Consider the following 22,328-nt stretch of genomic DNA (forward strand, 5'->3'; position numbering starts at 1 on the left):
CTGTATTATTGTCACGATTTGAAACGAATTTTCTTGGACGGGCGGTGTAATGCTTGATGCTGGGACACGGGTTTAATTGAGAGGCAGTTAGATGGATGGGAAAGCATCATGTCAGATATGATCGGATAACTCTTACCAGTAATCCAGATAAAAATGTATTACTTCTCTTAGACCCTGGAGAGCTGCTACATTGTGAGCTCTGTAACTTCCATCATTAGACAAGTGCGTCGTCGCATGTTTCGAGTCCCTTCGTCACAGGTCTAACAGAGCCTGGATGTATGGGATCCTCCATGTAACCCGATTAAAACCTCTCTCAATTATTGCTGTTTGGTCTCCAACGTTGATCTGTATGCACGAAGGAAGTTTAGATTGCTAACTACATGGTAGAGATGCTGCAGTAGAGCTCCGGCCTGGAAATTCTGAGCTATGGAGGAGGATACGTCACTGGTCTATTCACCCGTCATCACAACAGTGAGACAAATTGTTCAATGAATTTATTACAGTATTATACATTTTGTTCCAGAACGAGCTGTTCATGTCCATCCACTATGAAATCAATCAATCACTTGAGGACGTGCTGCCATACTCGGACTCATCGTACTCAATCTCATCATCGCTCGCGTCGCTACAAGCTTCATTGGCACCCATATCATCCACCCCGTCCTCTACATCGTCTCGATGCTCGTGTCTATCAGTCGGAACACTGATGGGGAGCGGGGCCACAGCGTCGTTGCATTCGATAGAGACGTGTTCAGCCTGCTTGAAAAAGATGTGGTCTTCTTGTAGGCGTTTACCTTGGCTGACAAAGCCCATTGGGCTGTGGGCAAAGTCCTGACCTCGGCGTCGGACTGCGAGCCATTCTTGCAAGAAAGTCAAGGGGGTCTGGACAAGCTGCTTCTGCTCGCATACAGCGGGTATACTCACTTGGCCATCCTCCTGACTGACTTCGTCTTCGGGACCTTCACCATCCGCTTCCACACCATTTTCCGTGGCACCCTCCTGGATTCCAAGCAGGGCGCACAAGGATAGATACTCTTCCCATTCAAAATAAAGTCGTCCACTGTAGACTCCCAATTCGATCCGCAGCCAGCTTGGCGCCTTCCAAGACGAAGGCAGAGGGGGAATGCTATGGAAGTTCATGTCGTTGAAAAGAAGCATCTTTCGGGTTATAGGTGCGGAATAAATAAGAAGGTGTGTATTAACATTGACGTTGACGTCTCTCATGAGGGGGATCAGCGCTTCGGCTTCTTCGGGTATGATGATAACAGCGATGTTAGCGACTGAACTCCAAAGAACCCAGTTAACAGGGCGCTAATATTTTGTCAGTACGGTTTAGCTGAACAACTTTGTAATACGTACCAAGAAATTGTCCATAGAGAGATCACCGTGAGGTCTGATGGTTCGCCCGAATTCGACTGTTTCGAAAAGCTTGGATTTCGTGGCTCCGGACTGCACCTTGAACTTCCGACCTACACCAGTTCTTGCAAGCACACGGGATACATTGATGAAGTAGTTGTTGTCTGCCGGGAGCCTGCCGGTTCTGACAAAAGCTTCAAGGCTGGCATTGAGACCCGGAAAGGAGAGGGCTGCATAATGTTGAGGCTTCTTGACCTGTCGAACAGATTCAACTTCAAAGGCAACCTCTCTTTCCTGCTCGACCTCTTGTAAAGCAGATGCATGAACTGCTTTGCCAGTATCTTGGAAGGTCTTTCGTCGAGCGTTGAGTTCCTGAATAAACCCTTTCAGAACTTCATTGTCCGACGTTTGCATACCTGGCATGCGACTTTTCGTCTTTGGTTCGTAGAGATTCTGCAAGCTTTGCTTCTCATCTTGTTTGATGGCCTGTACGTATGCCTTCCGCTCCGCCTTTTCGATTAAGAACTTGGGGTAGTCCAGCGCGGCTTGCATTCGTCGGCAGTAGTCCATGCCTTGAGAGTAGTAAAGGGGCTGTAGTTGTTCGATTTGGTCACAGGTATTGTCTAAAAGCCATTGGATACTGCAGAAAATGTTAGTTGAGTTGACAGTATATTAAGCAGACTTACACATCGGCCGAGTCGATTGGCTCGTGCATAGTTTTCCCCTGGAGATCCGCAATACTTTGGTGGACTTCGGGGGGGATAAAGAAGGAAATTGCTTGCGTTGTCCCAAGCTGGCGAAGGCGCATGGCAGCTTGTACAGTATGGTCCTTTGTTTGGCCAAGTCGGAGAGTAAGAGCGCCTTTCGCATCAGGAGGTAATCTAAGATCAGTACCGCGAGTGTGTGCCTAAATACAAGTTAGTATGATGGATTGTTTGAAAAACTCAATCTCACGCACCTCATCAAGATAAACCAGACAGTTTCTAAGGTCGTCGGCAAAAGGAGAAGCAATAAGGGGTGTTCTCCGTCCTTCCCTCGTCAATATCCAAGGTTTGTTGTCCTCATCGAAATACAAGCCTGCCGAGGCACGGTGATCGATGTCCAGCCAGTGTCTGACCAAAGTGATGTTGTCCATCTCTAGAATTTGTGCACCAGCATCAATCAAAATCCGAATTGACTTCCATTTCAAGCAATTGAGAAGACCCATTTCCGACCCTCTTCCAGGTTCTGACTTCGGTACGTGCTGTGGCAAAATACAGTGCCGATTTCGTGGATGAAGAAGATATGTGAGAACCTCGGCACTGGTGTGATGGAGACTCTTCAAGTCTTGCTGTTCAATGTTCAGCGGTAGCATTGTTCGGTTGTCGTTTGTACCGCTGAAGCCTGTACTTAAAGACTTGTCTGCCGAGCCCTTTGAGTTGTCTGAAGTGGTGCCAAGTGATGATAGAGGGATATCCCAACCATTCGACTGCAATTTCACCTCGAATTGTTTTGCATGTCGTGGGAACACAAAGTTGTTCAAAAAATAATCGACGACAACACCATTGTACCGTACGATGTTCCATATCTCCCACAGCTGCATCTCATCATCCACGTTGATTGAGTTCCATGCCTTGAGAGATGGTGGAAATGTCTCTGTGCTGCTTGTCCACGTATCGTACTCGGTTGAAGGATCATCGGATTTCAGGATGTGTTCTAAAGACTGTCGAAGTTGAGACAGATTGACACCGTCATAGTAGAACGCCAGACAGGTGAAAAGAATAGCCACGTCAGGATGGCCCCATTCGGACTGGTCGCTAGGAACACCTTTGGCATGAAACGGGACGGCGATCGGATCACGCTGGGGGTGGAGGCCGTATTCAACGTTCCAGCGCTTCTTCAGTGTCATCATGAGGATACGGTTGACAAGGAGGCCGCGAAGGAGGTAAATGGTTTGCCGCAAGCTAGGTTTATCTGGCGACAGATTGCGAACAAGTTGGATACTGGTAGGTCGAGGCCTAGCTGAGGAAATGAAATCCTTGACAGCAACCCGATCTCTGGCCGGCATTGCCTGCTCGGTCAAGGGGAGTATACCTCCAGCGCCTTGACAGATATCTGTCGTCAGTCTGCGGACCAATTCGTCCTCAACATCCTGTCGGAGGAAGAAGACAAAGGGAAACCCACCACCCTCTCGGCGAATCACGCTAATTGAATGTGGGAATACGTTGGAAAGTTCGTACAAATGGTTGTCAACAAGTCGAAGCACAGCTTCGGCAACAAGCCACCGGTGTGGGTGGCCATCAACTGTCGTCTGAGAACCAGACGGATAGATGAGTTGGGTTCGGACTGCCAGGGTATAATCAGACTCATCAAGAATATCTCTTGAAACTCTACTAAGCCAGTCATGTACTTTGATCATTGGCCCCGCCTGCTGGGGTTGCTCATCCAAAAGTCGTTGCCTGCCACTGAGCATGAAAGACATGTGGTGTTCGGGCTGACAGATCATCACACCTGCGGACTTGAGCATCTCCAGATGGATAGAGTGGTACGCTCGGATGTTCTTCTCAGTTGTAGGCGTCCTTCGAGAGAAAGGAACGTGTCGGATACCACGACCCAGGATGCCTCCGAGTCTGGCTTGTAGCAACTGAGCCGTTTGTTGAAGTAGAGCTTTTGGTACAATGATTCGAACCAGTTGTTTTTTGTTCGCGAGAGCTGCGGCAGCCATCGGGATGATACAAGAGGTTTTGCCTGGATAATGAGTTAGTCACCATGAACGTCGTGTCAATGGTCTTTCCAATTACTTACCTTGGCCCATATTCATCTGTAGAACAGAGTTGGATCCGGACTCGGGCGAAATTGTTGCCAAGGCGACATCAATCTGGACAGGACGAATCATCATATCAGACTCGATTTCAAGAAGTAACCAATCCGGATATTCCTCTGGGCTCCAATTCAAGTGACCCTTATTAGACTCTTCTTCGTGGTACCTGCCGGATGCTTTCTTCAGAGCCAGATCATGAAGGCGAACCTCTCTTTGGTATTTGGTAATATCAACTCCCATATTCAAAAGAGCCTGTTTCATTCCACTCCCAAAGTGACAATTTTGGGATGCCACAGAACCGAGGCAAGCAAGCAAGGTAGATTTCGTCACAACTGGCCATAGATTTCCAGCCTTGAGCCAGAAGATGCGCCTCTGTGAACAAACATGACTAGGTGCATTTAGGGCTGAGCTGATGGTAAAGAACCCGTCCTCAATATCCTTTGAACTCAGTGAAATGGCGGCATCCCGTCTCTGCATAACGCCAGTGAATCGTTGCGAGGTATCAAGCCGCTCAAATGAACTCAAGCTTTGCTGGAAGTCACTGGCGTAGCGGCGTCTGACTGATGATTTAGAAGAGCCTAAGCGCTGAGCAATCGTTCTCAGTCTCGCGGCGGACTCAGAAACTTGCCTGCATGTAGGGAATAACTCTGCGCCAGTATTTGCAATGCCAGGCATCCGTAGATTGACGCCAGATCCTGCACCTGCACCTCTGTTACTCTTCCATGCGAAATTGCCAAATCGTTGGCTAAAGTCATTTTCACTCAGGAAGGGCCGGTCTGTTGAGCCACGAAGTTCAGTTGGAGTGGGTTTGGCCTCAGCCGCCACCTTGACAATTCTGTACGGTTTCGCCAGCAGCTGACGTAGGTCCACGAGCTCGCCTCCTCGTATCCTTGAGGTGTAAGCCTCCTCTGAGGAGGGCACTGGAGAAGGTTCGTATCTATCATTTAGTGTACGTCTGTCAAGGATAGTTTGGACATCTTTCACATGTTCAGCCAGGTCTCTGTTCATGAACAGGCGTCTCCATTCTGGGCGGATAGCCTCCAAAGCAGGTCCGATGTCAATCAGAAGTGAGCGTTCCAGGCCACTTACAGTAGGCTCCAAGCATGGCCACTGGCTCAGGAGGTGATTGGCAAAGAACTTGCAGTCTTCTCCCACCTTGGATTCATGTTTAGCTCGCTCGATTTGCAGCTTCCTCAGAAGCTTTCCACTCGAGTATTGTCCCAGTCCCGCTGCAACACTCTCTTCCGGTGCGACTTTGTAGGGCTTGAGAAGTTGAAGGACATAATCAAGTTGTGGTGTCTGGTTAGGCTGAAAATGTTCGAACTCTTCCCACTGTGGGAGCTCGAGGTCTGTGAGATCAGTGAAGACTGCAAATGCGACCAGAGTTCTCAAAAGTGGCATGTTGGCATCCAGGTGGAACGACATTGGCCCAAGCAGGTACATCAACTTGTAACGGTCGGCTGCCGCCTCTCGAGCAAAGCGGACAAGTGGTCCCCATGACTGGAGAATGTCGACCTTCAGTTTCACATTGAGGGATGCCACCTCTAAAGGAGCCACGAAACCACCAACAGTCCCACTCTGCGAGAGTATTTGAGCCAGCCCATCAGTAGTCTTAAAGCTTTGTGGCCATTGACGAATCAAATGAACAACCTCCAGCACATTGCGATGCATGATGTTGTTGACAGTAGGGCGGTCCCGAGACGCATAGTGGCGGTTTGCAGGTGATGTGCGACTGGATATACTTTCCAAACATCTTTCAACGGCTTCTTGTCGCAACATTACTCGTGCGTGTAGGTGTGGCTCACCAACAGGAGGCAACTCTGGCTGTTCAATGGCAGCTTGGTCCTTTGTTGTAAATATCGCCAAAGTTGAAGAACCTTGTAGGATCCGATCCACTATAGGTCGAAACGCAGACCTCTGCAGCCTCAGGGGTAACTTATCAATCCAGTAATCTGTTCTCATCACTTGAAGGTCTTGGGGATAGTAGACTCTCTGGGGTGTTAATTGAGCAATTTTCCGCAATACATCCATGGAAGGGGGTGTGAGCGGTGTCCACGGTTGAGAAATACCTGCTTGAAGCCACTGAATAGCTTCTTCAGTTCCAGTACGACCCGTCAAGGGGTCTGGAAGAAGGAAAGAGGTACAGGCATGAAGGAGCGCCTTGGTGAAAACCAGCGTAGGCTCGGGCGCACAGTCAATCCTTCCCAAGGTCGTGTTGATGTTGAACCTACCAAACTTGCCTGTCGCTGTGATTCTCACCGTGACATGACATCCGTCCGAATGCGCAACCAGATGGCCCAAAGGCACCAAGATAGATCTGTGCATAGGGTTGGTAAGGCTAGTACATACTAGTTTACTGCGTAGACCGTACCAGGTTCCGGCATCCTGATTTTCGTCAATTTGACATTGTAGTTGAGGTGATTGCAGCAGTCGGTTCCTGTTAGTATGGAATAGAAGATTAAGCCGCCGAAGCTCAACAGTAAGGTTTCTACCTTCGGGCTGATACACTAGGATCTGATCTCGATCCTCAAAGGAGTCGAGGATTCTAGTGACACGGTTGAACAGCGGGCTGTAAGGATTGACCACATAATCTTTCGCCAATTTTCCCATATGAAGACGCCTCCTCGTGCAGGTAGAATCTCGGAGACTAAGGACGAATGATTTGAAGTCATTTTCCGGCCAGGGTTTGGTTTTTTTGGTGATCAAGATCTCACCATTCCTTAGATTCCTATATTTGTTAGCCAAGGTCTAGGACATTTCATGATATATTAGTTCAAAATGAAAAAGAAAACTTACAGCCAGTGGAAAGAATCGTCCACCAATGGGCCTGGCAGGTCGGAATGAATGCCATTACGGAACACCTCTCGGGGTATGAGCTGCAATGAATATTGATTGCGGAAGGCTCTCACAAGAAGTTCCCTCGTTTTGCTGAATCCGACATGAACTTGGTAATGGTCAGGGGTTACACATAGAACATATTGCATTCCGTTGCGATTCGACGGGAACGTCAACAGAGATTGGTTACCAAAAAGCTCCTCCAATACGACTGCATGATTCGGGTCTTGCGGAAGTTTCTATGAAGCAAGTTAGCATTGAGGGGTCAATAGTAGTTACATGTAAAATAGTGGGCAAATGAGAATACGAGGAAAGGAACCATAGAGATGGGCCGAGGCCTTTTCTCTGATCTCTCTCCTTATCCTCCTTAGGGTCAAGCAATCAGAATAAACTCACCCCCATCGGACGACCGTCCACCAGTAGGGTCCCTTGCACGTAGTTGTAGAAAACCGTCTGCTCCATGATATCAGAAGCTTCGCCTGCTCTAGTGCAGCAAGAAATCCAATTAGGCGCGTCAGGCTCCAGCTTCAGTTCATTGAAAGTCCTGGCACATCCCTCTTCTTCTGGCCACATTTCCTGAAGTGAAAGACGGAATGCGTCAGGATTCTGAAGGATAGATTCAGATACCAACTCAGAAAGACGGTATGAAAGTCGAATGTCCCGAATGATGGCATGTTGGAGAACCTGTGGCAGAGCTTCTAGCCTTACTACAAGATTGTCATTTAGCATAATGCTGCTTTGAATGTAAATTTCTAGAGCCGTGGCGTCCAGTCCCAGTGGTCCATGTGCGATAGGAGTAAATGTGCGCTTGCACAAAATAGCAGCCCACAAGGAATATTGCTGAAATCGCCGGGCTGTCTCAGCATCTACAAACTTGTAAGATTCGACACGGAGGAGCTTAAACCAGCGGACGCAGGTAGCCCTTGCTCGTAAGAGGAGGGACAATCCTCCATCCATGATGCTGAGCATGTTGGCTTCCCATGCGAAGTCTAATGTGCGTATCGTGAAGGTGATGATCAGCTCCATCAGGTAGGTTTCTCTCCAGTTGGCAGATAGACTATCAAGGCGAAACGAGAGCTGTTCAAGGAGTCTCGTACAGAAGTTCGGATCGCGGAATACTTCGTGAATGAGCCTAAAGGTACTTCTGGTATTGTCCAGGGGACCACACTGGGTAGCCAGGTGGCACAGAAGCATCACAGTTGCCTCATTAGAAAAGTTCAAGTTGGCAGATGCTAGCTCTGTGAGGATCGACAACCAACGCCTGGATTTCCCGGAAGAAATCGTCTGAAAGGCGAGGTACTCGTGCACATTGATTCCTTGGGGACATCTCAATGCTGTTGCCATGACCTCGTAAGATGAGGATCCATATACACTCTTGGCGGAGGTATCATGTATGATCTGAGAGAAATTTGATTGCGGTGAGCGAGGGATCTGAAGCTTTACATGTTGTAAGAAGCTAAGGTATCCTCGGCGACTAGGCCACCGCTTCGAGAGAGCATCACAATAGGTCAGCTTCAGTCCATTGGGTCGACAAACCCCAGATCTACCATTATCCCATTCAACAGGAAATCTCAAAGTGGCGTAATGGGTCGTGAGGACTGATTAAATCACCATCGTCAGCATAATCCAGCGTGTTTTGTATAAATATGATATTAAGGAAGATGACCGCCGTTCATAGAAGAGACTGTAGTCTGAACTTACATGGTTTGGTGACTGATGCCAGAGAACAACTCATGGACGAATTGTTAGAAAATTGATTCAACTGTTGATATTCCCGTGCCCAGCACTTTGGTTCGATGCCTTCCTCCGGTAGCATAGCTAAGTGCGATATGATAGTCCAGGTTACATCTCGATAGGTTGCCAAAGTCTGGGGACAAAGGAGCTCAAAGATGACAGCCTTCGCGATGAACTGGTCCGAAGGCAGAGGATGCTCGTAGGCCTGTATCTGTATTCTGTTCATGGTCCGCTTTAAGAAACATCGGCGGCAGTTTCGGTCATCATGGAGAGGCAGAGCGAATGGATCATTATCATCGACCAAGTACAAACATGTGCTCTCATCCACGTTCTTAGACAATCGAGCGTATTCTTCTGTCTTGGTTCTCCACTCAGTCTCCTTAGCAGTACGTACACTTGTGGCCCAAGTTTCGATTGACTCATGCAAGTCCTTCATCTCTTCAGACATTTCCGAGGAGTCATAGAAGCGATGTGCAAAAGACCCACGGACCGGATCATCAAAGATGCTCACGGTTGACCCTTTACATGAGGCAATACGATCTTCAAGGTAGACTTGGACCTTCTGGAGTCGCTTCATATCAGCTACCGTCGGAAGGAGCAAAACATCAATCATCTCTGGACGGAAAAGAGGATGGTATTCTTCCAAGGTGGGATAAAGGGAACAGGCCGCCTTATCCATGGTAACCCAAAGATCCATGATATTTAGAATCATTGTGCTCTTGAGCTCTGGAATGTCCGCATAAACGGAAGCTTGTGGCAGATATTCCTTTATGAAACTGCTTGCCTTTTCGATCCTCATGCGGGGGAAGAAACTGCAGTCGTCACAAAATTTGTTTTGAGCCGTCTCCTTATTCATCAATTGGAAATGTTCACGAGCGAACGAGCACAGATGTTGCTTGGCAGCCTCTGCAACACTGAAATTGTTCCGTTGGTTTAGTTCAAATTTCACCGGTCGAGTGAAGCCTTGCCAAATCTTATACAGATGCTGCCCAGAGATCTTCAGGTCCACCTTCCTATCTTCAAATGTTGCTTGTTTTGGAAGTATGGGAATAGTCTTTGTCATGGCGAACTTCTGTTGCTTCCAAGAAGCTTCGATGAACTGGGTCGCTTTTGAGACCGCACTCTGAATGCCAGGGCTCAGGCGTGAGAACAAATACTCAACCCTGTCAGTTGTAAGGGGGTCTTGAGCCCTCTCATTATCAAGATCCAGCTTGACTAGACGTCTGCAGATCTTTTTCTTGAGGAAGTCCAGCCGGTCGATGCCCATGTTGGTTCGCTGCACATGGCTGAGAAACTCACTGAGGAGGTGCACCAGCAAAAACTTGTACTCGATACGGCCAACCTCGCCTCCAAGACGTTGGGCAAGGTAGCGGGAAATAGCGACACGCAACACAAGCCAGTAAGGTAGTCGTTTCCAAGGTTTGTCGGCGTTCTTCCATAGGACATCGTCTCGCACCATCTTCTGCAAAAGGGTTGGTGCAAGTCGACGGCCATTCTGTTGGAGGATTCCCATGAGCATTGAGGATATGAGAGCGGGCTCAGAAGAATTCCGGTACTCGGGCATAGAAGTGCCAGCTTTGAGTGCATGGGCGGAGAACTCTGATAGAGTTTCACGCGACGCATTGTCGAGGAAATTAGCGAGGTGTGAAACGAAGCCATTCTCACGGAAAGTGTCAAACGGTACAGCCACTGCACAACCGGGAAAGTCCCACTGAAGAGCGTTGTCGGTCGCTAGAATATCTTCGTTGCGAGCTGAAGCCTCAAAGGCCTCGAACACTACTGAGGCACCAAGAACCGGACTGTACGAAATGTCAGTAAGACAGAACACGGTTGTTATTGGGTTTTGTGTTTTACGTACTCTTGGGATCGGCGAATGTAGAGCGCGCAATTCTGACTTGAAGCATAAACCACCAAAAAGTCCGACTCTCCAAGGTCATTCAATTCTCTTGAAAGTGCAGTACGATCGACATGCCCTCCGACGTGAATGTTCTTGGTGGTATCGAGACCACGTCGGACGGACTCCCATACAGAGGCACTGTGCTCGTTGTTGGGAAGGTTTCGAAGATGCTTGACAGAAGCCAGCAAGCGTTCAGTGAGGGCATTTTCTATGCTATCGGTGTTTGGGTCCTGTTTGTGAGGAAGGTTTGGGGGCAGCACAAGATGGTTATAAACTGCCTCGTCGAGTGATAGAGACCGCTCCTGTTGGCCTTTTGCTTTCCCAGCTTGTGGCCATCTAGCCTGTGTCCCGTTTTGAGTCGGCAACGGTTGACTCCTGGGTCCCGAGGCCATGGCGCAGGACTCTCTGAAAATTGTCGTAGTATGTAGTCAAGGAAGAAGAAGAGTTAGCTGCCTGTGGTTGTCTAATGGTTAGAGTAAATGACAGCAGCGCGGCAGCAACACAGTTGACGAGAGGGAAATAGGTATGGGGTGAAGAGCAGAAGAGAAGAAGAATTTAGAGGAGTAGTGGAGAGAGAGAGAGAGAAAAAGGCGGTTATCAATAACAAACCACAAGGCTGTCGATGTGAATGAATACCTTTTATGCAGCTGCCAGCTGTTGACGGCTGGCATTAACACTTTGCCCCAGCACTGGCTGGCACTGTGAGCCCAACAGTTCCAGTTCCAGGGCGTGAATTTCACTAATTCAAGAACTGATCTTGGTATTACAGTCAACATAAATCACCTTGTCTATCATTTTATTCTGTATCAGCATCTTTGAGAATTCTATCCTAAAGTCTCCTCCAAGTGATAGTTGAAAAGAATGTGGGCCGATCGATGTATATAAACCAAAAAAGGTACATCCATCCAAGGTTCACGGGCGTGAAGCAGCGTTTTCAGCAAACAACCCACGGGGCGAGACTCGAGTCCAATGGTATTTGTATTTCATAGGTAGGTATATTTGAAGCAGGCAGGATGCAGGTTAATGCTTGCCCAGTTGCAGGGGGCCGGCCGACTGCTGTTGCCCGCACCCTCCTGATGGACGGCCTTGTGCAGATAGATTGGTACCTTGCCGAAAATGTCACACGAGGAAACATTGACAATAGCAACACGCATTGTTCTTATACTGAGAATTATAGTGTGACGGTTCCCAATGCCGAATTAGTGCAGGTGGCTGGCGTCTGGATCATGATTCTATTATTGGTTTCGTTCCTCCCCTTGTAGGTAGCTAAGAAACATAACGACAAAGTTATTATATAACAGAAATTTTAGGACGTGAAAGAAGTCTGATCCAAGGCATCAAAGACCTGGACACTGGAAACATAAGAGATAAAATTAATAGGCCATTTTATGCCACCTGTTACGGGGGTTAGCCCCACCTACCTTAGTTATCTTATTAGCGGTTATTACTATAGCGCCTTCTGCGCTATAGTTAGCTATAATAATTTAGCTAATATAATAACCTTATTATATATATATAACTTATCTAGTTTTATAATAATAAAACTAAGATTACTTTAAATACTTTTTAAGATTAAATTTTTAAATTTATTTTATATATTAAGATATATATTAAACTTTTTTCCTTTAAAACTTTAATATTATAAAGCTATATTAAGTAATATATTATTAAAAAAATATATTATAATAAGATTTTAAAATTTTAATTTTAATATAATATATATAACTTATAAATAATAAAAATATAAAAACCTTTTTTTATAATTTATTAAAATAATATATAAAAGAAATATATTATATTATAATATAGATTTTTTAAAGTATTATAAAGCTTATAAATAATAAGAAATTATATATATATAAAATTTAAATTTTAAATATAAATATAATATATAAATATTATAATATTATATTAATATAAAACTAGAATTTAAAAAAATAAAGAAAATAACTTAAAGAATTAAATAAAGTAAACTTTACTTTAAATTAAATATATATTATTAATTAAATACTATATTATATAAAATAAATTAATAAATTAATAAAATTTAAAGTAAAATTAAATATACTATATTAAATATTTTAATATTATTTAATATAATTAAAATATTAAATATTAAATATATTAAAAATCTTAAAATAAAAAAATAATATTTAAATATAGATTTTTAAAACCTCTTAATATAGCTAGAAACTTTAAAAGACTTTTTAAATATTAAATTAATAAATTAAATTAATTACTTTAAAAATTAAAAAACTAAATAAATATTTAAAATTAAAATATTAATTTTACTTTTAATATTATTAAAATAAAGTAAAATATATATATTTAAATTATAATTTTAATATTTAAGTAATTTTAAAATTTTAAAAATTAAATTTTAAAATTTTAAAGTTATAAATAAAATTATTAAATAATAATTAAATTAAAAAATTAAAACTTATAAATAGCCTTAGATTTAAATTATAAGAATAAAGTATTTATTAAGCTAATAATAAGATTAATTTAAGTATTAAAGCTAAATATAATTAAATAATAAAATAATAAACTAAATATATATAAATTTAAATATTAAATTTTAAAATTTTAAAATTCTAAAGTATAAATTATAAATTACTATTAAAACCTTAAAATTTTAATAATAAATATTAACTTTAAAATATACTTAAAACTATTTTTAAAAGTTAATACTTTAAGAAAAATTAAATTTTATATCTATATAAGAAATAAGTATTAAAAACTTTAATTTTACTTATTATAAAACTTTATTAATTTATATTATAATATTATTTAAATATAATTTTAATAAAAATATTACTTTTTAAATTTAAAAGGCTTTTTTATTAAGAAAATATAAAGATAAAAATTCTTATTATAGAGTTTATTTTAATATTATAATAATAATATTAAACTATAAAGACTTTAATATAAAGAAAAAAGATATAAAAAATAAAACTTTACTACTTAGAGTTTATATTTAAAGAATATATTACTATAATTATTATTTCTTAATAAAGTAATAAGAGAAATTATATTTTAATAAAAATAAAATTAAAATAAATATTAATTTTACTTAATAAATTAAGTTTCTTTCTTATTTTATATTATACTTAAGAATTTAATATTAATACTTTTTATTATTATTTTTATTCTTTTTTATTTATAATTATTAAGAAATATTTAAAAAGAGTTTATAAATTAATTTTTATATATAAAGATTAACTTTATATTTCTATTTATTTAATTATATATATTTTAAAATCTTTTATTAGCTCTTTTTAATTTATTATTTTAAGATTACTTAGCCTTAAGATTTTATTATTTAAGTTATTACTATTTATTAATTAAACTTTAATTTTATTTAATCTTAAATTTTAATAATTCTTTAATATCTTATTATTATTACTATTTAGCTTAATATTTATTATTAAATATTCTTTAAATAGAAATCTTTTTTAATTTAATTTTAATTTAAATACTTTAAATATTAAAATTAATATAAATATTAATAAGAATAATCTTATTTTCTTAAGAAAGCTTAATAATTATAAATTAAATATATATATTAGTTTTATTAAAAAGTAAATTAAATATAATAACCTTAATTTAAAAAGAAATAATAATCTAGAAAATATTAAATTAAGAAATAAATTTTAAAAGGCTACTTTTTAATAAGGTTTTATAAAGTTAATATTTTATTAATTTAAAGAAAAAAGGTTAATATATAAAACCTATATAGAGTTTAAACCTTTATTTAAAGAATAATATAAGAATCTTATAGAATATTATAATAGTTTTTTAATTATAAAGGCTTATTAATTAGGATATAAGATAAATAAGACTTTTTAAGATTTTCTTTAGAAAGTATAAAGTTTATATTATTATATCTTAATAATTTATTATTTAATAGTCCTTATTAATATTATACTTTAAATAATAAATAGATATAAAGATATATACCTTTAAAAATAAATTTAAGATTATTTATATACTATAAATTAATAGATTAATAGCTTTATTATTAAGAAGCTTATTTTTAATAAACTTTATTATTTAATTTAAGATTATTAAAGTAATACTAATAATAAATTAAAATTATTAAATATTAAAGAGCTTTTACTTATTATATAGAATATAGAATTTACTTAATATAATAAAATAGAAAATCTTTTTATTTAATTTACTAAGGTTTAATTAAAGCTTATTAAGAATTTAATTAAGAAAAACTTATTTAATAAGAAAATAAATAATACTTATTAACTATAAAATCCCCTTTAAAATAACTTAAATTTATAAATAAATAATAATAATCTTTAAGTTTATAATAAAATATATTAAGGTAATATAAATAGCTTTAGTAATTTTAATAATAAGTATTATTAATAATATTTTAATTATATAGAATAAGGATATAAAAGTTTAAGCTATTTAATACTTTAAAATATAGAATATTAAACTTATAATTTTAATCTTTTTTATAATAACTAGGTATAAATAATAATAAACTAAGTATAAATACTTTATATAAAGCTTATTATTATTATTAAGTCTATTTTAAGCTTTAAGATATTAAGACTTTTAATAGGTTTTATATTAATATTAATAATTTAATATAATTATAAAGTTTTATAAGTAATATAGTAAAAAAAGTAAACTTTAATAAGACCTTTTTAATAAAATATTAATTATATTAAACCTTAATATTTTAAAAGAAAGCTTTTTAAACCTTAGTATCTTAAGAATAATAGCTTATAATTTAAATACTTTCTTATTAAGCTATAGTATTCTTTAAAAGCTAAAGTAATAATATATTTAATATTTTAATTTTAAGTATAAAACCTTCTTAATATAAAAATTAAAAAGAATATATATAGTAATAAGAAAAAGGTTATAAATAATAAAAAGCTTATAACTTTAATAAAAGCTATTATTAGCTATTTAAAATAAATTTAATATTCTTTATTTTAAAATAAACCTTAACTTATTTTTAATCTTTATATAGTTAAATTAAAAGACTATATTAAGATACTTATAATAAATAATAATAGAATAAATATTAATATACTTAAGGAAATTTTAAAAATAGAGTTTATTAAACTTTAAGATAAGTTAAAGCTATATATTAAGAAATATATAGTAAAGAATTAATAAAATAAGTCTAGTAAAATAGATTTAAATATTATTAAAAAATTATACTATTTTCTTAATAAGATTTAAGTAATTAAATAATATAAAATCTTAAACTTTAAAATTAATTACTATTTTAAAAATATACTAATTATTATAAATATATTAAAATTACTTTAAATTATATTATTTATTTAATAATAGCTATTATAATTTATATAGTATTATTAAAAGCTAAAGAGTATATAATATAAAGAGAAACTAGTAAATATTTTAATATTATTTAAATAGATCTTAGAAATAGAGATAAATAAAGATTTAAAAAAACTCTTAGTATTTATAGAAATACTTATTTATAACTTAATATAAGATATAAATTTAAAATATTTAACTATTTACTTAAATAGTAAATTACTAGAGAAAATAATAATTATTACTTTAAGTTATATTATTAAATACTTAAGAGGTTATTAAACTAATATAATCTTATTAAATAGTAAATTAAGAATAAACTGAATTAATAGCTATTTTCTTAAGGATAATAGAATATAACTATTTAACTTATTAAAAAGAGAATTAATTTATTTAATAAATAATAAGGTTATTTATATTATATAATTTATTATCTTAAAGCTATAAATAAGAAATATTTTAATAGTAATTATAATTTACTTTATTAATAGAAATAGTAATTAAGATTTACTTATTAATTATCCCTAGTTATATTATATTTAAATAATTAAATACTATATTAATAAAAAACTTATTATAAAAAGAATTAATAATAAATATTCTATATTAAATATTATATTATACTTATATTAATATTAATTAATATAAAGAATTAAGACTAACTATTTAATATATTAATAAGATTAATTAAAAAAGCTAGAAAAGAAAAATATTATCTATATTAAGGATAATAAATAGATTTTATATAAGGTTAAAAGTATTTTTATTAAACTCTATAGTATAATTTAAAGAACTTAAGAATAAAATAATAACTAAAGAAATTAAATACTATTATTAATAACTTTAAGTTAATAAAATAGTAAATTAAAGACTAAAATAATAAAAACCTTATTATTACTATAAAAATAAAAAACTAAAATAGTAAACTATATAATATTAAAATAATAAATAATTATTATTATATATTAGACCTTTAATATAACTATTTTATAAAAATTTCTTATAATTATTAAAATTATATTTCTAAAGTAAAGCTAAATATATTAAAAATTAGTATTAAAAGGTTACTTTACTTTTAAATATATATAGAAAATAAATTATCTTTTTATAATATTACTATTAATAAGTATATATAGTATAAAGGCATTATACTTACTATTCTTACTTATTCTTTTTTTAATTATTACTTAATATTATTTTTTTCTTTATAATTATTTTCTTAATATATAGAAGCCTTTATATTAATTAAAGAGAAAATAGCTAAGATTTTACCTTTTATATATAATATAAACTTACCTTTTTACTTTAATAATTAAAATTTAAAACTTACTATATATATTATTAAATATAATATATAAGATTTATAAATAAAGAATTTACTTTTATAATAAATTAAAAATCTTTATAAAAAGAAATTAAAAATTTAAACTTTATACTTATATAATAGATAATATAAAAACCTAGGGTATTAAAAATTAAAATCTTAATACTAGAATTAAAATCTTTACCTCTTTAATATAAATAGAATATAACTTTTTTACTTTAAATTTAAATATTATAATAAAAAATAATAAAATAATAATATAAAATAAAATACTATTAAATATACTATTCTAAGACTATAATAATATAACCTAAGTAATTTATAATATTAAATACTAAAGTAATTAATTAAATATTAATAAATTTAAAAACCTTAAAGTAAGCTAGAATATTAAATATTAAATTAAAATAAAAAATATTATTATTAATATAAATAACTAAATAAGAAATATAGAATTTTAATTTTATATTAAAGGCTATAGAAATAAGAAATAAATATTAAATATTTATAATTAAGAATAATTTAAATATTATAGAAATTTAAATAGCTAAAGATATAAATTAAATATTAAATTTAAAAATTAAGTTTATTAATATAGAAAATCTAATATACTTATAGATATAATAGACTAATAGCTTAATAATAACCTTAATAGTAACTAAATAGATTTAAATAGCTAATATTAAACTTAAGATTAATTCTTTAAATTACCTTAATACTTATAATATTAATATAATTAAATAAGTAAAAAATATTAAACAATTAAAACTTAAATTATTATATAGTAATTTAAACTTTAATATAATAAATTATAAAAATTACTAGAAATTTATAATATAAAATATATTAATAATATATATATTTAACTTTAAATAAGTTAAACCTAGGTATTTAATATAATAAAATATAAATATTCTATAGATAGGATAAGATATTAGTAAATAAGACTTTAAAATTTTAAAAATTTTAATCTTAAAATCCTTAGGGTTAAGTAAAATAATATAACTCTAATACTAAAATATATAAGAAATAATCTTACTTTTATTTTATATAAAGAATTTAAAAATTAAAGCTAATTTCTTATTTTTATAAAATTTAAAGTAATTCTATTAGCTTTTTAATTTATTTTATAAAATTATAGTTTCTTAGTTTACTATTAATAAGATTAAGTTAAAGAATATAATTAAGATATTAGCTTAAAAGTTTAAAGTTATATAATTATACTATATATATAAAGATTATTTTATTTTAAATATTAAAGAACTTAAATAAATTAATCTTATAAAGTATTATATTTTACTTAAAAATAATATAATACTATAATTAATTCTAAATAAAAAATATAGCTAATATAATATTAAAGCTATATAAGAATTTTTACTCTTTATAGAAAAATATAGTTTAATTATATATAGTAATAAACCTTAAGTAATACTTATAACTTAGGTTTTTAAGCCTAAGGAATTAAAACTAAGATAATTAATATAACTATATATAATATATAATTATAGGATAATTAATAAAGATATAGTTAAATTAGTATATTTATATTATAATATAGAAACTAACTTAGACTTTATTTATTATAAAAGATTAAAAGTTTTCTTTTAAATAGATATATTATAAGGATTTTAAGGAATTCTTATTATTAAATTAAATAAAATTAATATAGGATTTAAAACTCTAAATAGCCTTTATTATTATAATAATATACTAATAAGGCTTATTAGCTTACTTAATACCTATATATACTTTAAAGACCTTATATTTAGCTATTTTAACTTTAAAGATAATATTAAATTTTAATATATATTAAAATACTTTAAAGAACTTATAACTATATTCTTTATTTATATTAATAATTATAATATAGTATTAAAAATATTTAATTAGTATTTTAAATTTCTATAGAAATTCTATTTTCTAAGAATTATATAAGTATTAATTAGCTTAATTAAGAAGAAAATAGTATTATTTAAGTTATAAATTAAAACTCTTAAATTCTTAATTAATATAAATAGAATTTATTTTTTATTAAAATATTAAGAGAAGTTTAAATAGCTATAGAAATATTTTAAGGAAAACCTACCTTATATTTAAAATAATATATAATAATTCCTATATTTTATATTATTTATATAAAAATTTATCCCTAGGAGAGTTAATCTTATTTATATTATTAAGGCAATATTCTTTAAATAAGTTATTAAGAAAACTAAGATAAGTAAGATATTAATATTAATAATAAATATTTTATAAGATATATTAATATAAATCCTTAAAGTATAAATAGTATTTAAGAAGATTTATAATAATATTTAAAAGAATATTACTTTAAGAGCTAATTTATTAAAATAATTTTATTTAATTACTAATACCTTTAAAATAAGTATAAGAATTATACTCTTTTAACTTAATAAAATACTATTAAATAAAGAGATTATTTTTATAAACTATAAATATATAAGGGTTATTATATAAATAAGTAATAAATTAAATAATATTAAGTAAAGATATATAATACCTAAGAAGAAAATACTTATAATAATTAAAGTATTAAAAGAAATTAAATAGATAATTTTATACTTAGTATACTTTATAAAGGTTTATATTAATTATAAGGGAATTATAGACTTTATAATAAACCTAGGTTATTTATATAATAAGGTTAATTAATAAATTAAAATCCTAGAAGAATTTAATATTAAGTTTATTTATTATTTTTATAAAAATAAACTATTATACTTAATAAATAGAATATTATATTTATTAAAAGAATTATAAAATAATATTAAATTAGTAAAATTAAAGCTAAATATTAAAAGAGTTTTTAATAAAATATTATTTATAAAGATTTTAATATATACTATAGAACTTACTATAAATATAATTCTATTAAAAAGAAATTACTAGAGAAATTATTATTTATTTTATTTTACTTATCTATAGGCTATTAGAAAAATAAATCTTAGTATATAAAGATTATTTTTATATTACTTAGTAATATAAATATAATTAAGAAGAGTTAATAAAGGCTAATAAAGTAATATATTTTATAATATAGAATTATTAATTAGATTTTATATTATATAAAAAGTAATAAATTATTAATAATATATATAATAGAAAATAAGGTATTACTTATTTTATAGTAAGTTTATAATATATATAGATATTTTATAATAAGTATAATAATTAAAAAGTTAAAAGAAAGATATTAATAGCCTTTAAGATTAAATAATATTAAGAATTATTATTATTCTTATATAATATATTAGTAAATAATATCTTAAATTCCTTAAATATAACCTAGGAATATTTTATACTTTATATTATAAAAGCTTATTAAAATAGATTACTTTAGGCCTATTAATTTACTTTTAATAAATAGATATAAATATATCTTATTAATTATAGATTATATAATAAAATTTATTAATAAAATATATTATTATTCTATAAATAGAATAAAAGTTTTAAATACTTAAAAATTAAATTAAAGTATAATATTTAAATAGCTTTAAGTAATTTATTATAATAATAGTAATTACTTTTTTAATATAGTATTTTAAGCTATTATAATAAAATATAAAATATAATTTAAGTTTAATTTAATATTATATTTATAAAGTATAAATTTACTAGAATAAAATATATATTTAATAAAAAACTAATTATAAAAATAAATAATAAAATAAAAAGGCTTATTATTAAATTAATAATACTAAGTATTAATATTTATCCTAGTAAATTTTAATTATTAATATATTAAAAACCTAAGAATTTTATTAATAATAATAATATTTAATTTTAAACCCTTTTTATAATATTTAAATATTTTAAATATATTATTAAATAATAATTACTTAAAGAATATAAACTTAACCTTAAGAGAATTTAATTTAGCTTTTATTAATATAAAAAAAAAGCTAAAAATAGAAATTTAAAATTAATAAAGTTTATAAATAAATATTAAATTATTATTATTATAATAATTAAAAATAAATATAATAATATAAAAATATTTTAATAAGTTAAAAAGTTATATATTAAGTTTTATAAAATATAAAAAAACCTTTTTATAATTATTTAATAAAGCTTAAATATTATTTATATAATAAAGAATTTAATTAATTTATTTAAAATATATAAGATTTATATTAATAATTTTAAATCTTATATTTTATATTTAAATAGATTATATTTATTTTTACTTAAATATTTAATATAATATAAAAAAATATTAATAATAAATAAATATTAAAAGATTTATTATAAAATTATTCTAAAGAGATTAAATAATTAAAAATAAATATATAAATAAAATTAATTTATTTAAATTTATAATAATTATATAAATAAAAATAAGGCTTTTATAATCTTTTAAAAAATAGAAAAATATATTTATTATAATAAAAATAAAATTATATAATTAAATACTTAAAAATAAGAATTTTATAAAAAAATAATAAAAAAAAATTATTAAATTAAATAACTTTTAAAATATAAAAATATATTATTATAAAATAATTAATTAAAAAATATATTATTATATTTATAAAAAAGAATAAAGTTTAATTACTATATAAGGAATTAATATAATTTAATTTATATTATAAGTAATACTATTAAAAGATTAAAATAATATATTATAAAGATTAGCCTTATTTATCTTAATTATCTTATTAATAGTTATTACTATAATGCCTTCTGCGCTATAGTTAGCTATAATAACTTAGCTAATATAATAACCTTATTACATGCATACGACCTATCTAGTTTTACACCCGACGACATAATACATCACTTTTAAAGTGAGGCTAAGATCGATTTAGTAAACAACGTTTTTATTGATCTTGGCAAAGGGATACACACAAATTGCAGTCTATCTATAACCTATAACCTGAGATAATCCGATAGTCTCACTGCGATGACCAACACCACTACCTAAATAGTGAGTGTACTCGAGATGCGAAGAAACACAAACACTGGCACAGAAGGAAGTGATGATGAATAGGATATACCCTATACCTACCTACCTACCTACCTATGAGCATGGTAAC

General features: G+C 31.2%; 1 protein-coding gene across 1 annotated transcript; it reads right to left on the reverse strand.

The window, feature by feature from the left end:
- Positions 1–558: 558 nt before the first annotated feature.
- FPOAC1_011733 (uncharacterized protein) lies at positions 559–11,014 on the reverse strand (the record flags this gene model as incomplete). The annotated part of the gene is made up of 9 exons (XM_044856100.1): positions 559–1,311; positions 1,360–1,996; positions 2,043–2,263; positions 2,315–4,083; positions 4,141–6,884; positions 6,953–7,230; positions 7,388–8,589; positions 8,693–10,524; positions 10,584–11,014. 9 exons carry the CDS (start codon positions 11,012–11,014, stop codon positions 559–561), a joined length of 9,867 nt encoding a protein of 3,288 aa, XP_044703413.1.
- Positions 11,015–22,328: the final 11,314 nt, after the last annotated feature.

This window comes from Fusarium poae, chromosome 4 (genome assembly GCF_019609905.1).
Source record: "Fusarium poae strain DAOMC 252244 chromosome 4, whole genome shotgun sequence".
Lineage (NCBI taxonomy): Eukaryota > Fungi > Ascomycota > Sordariomycetes > Hypocreales > Nectriaceae > Fusarium > Fusarium poae.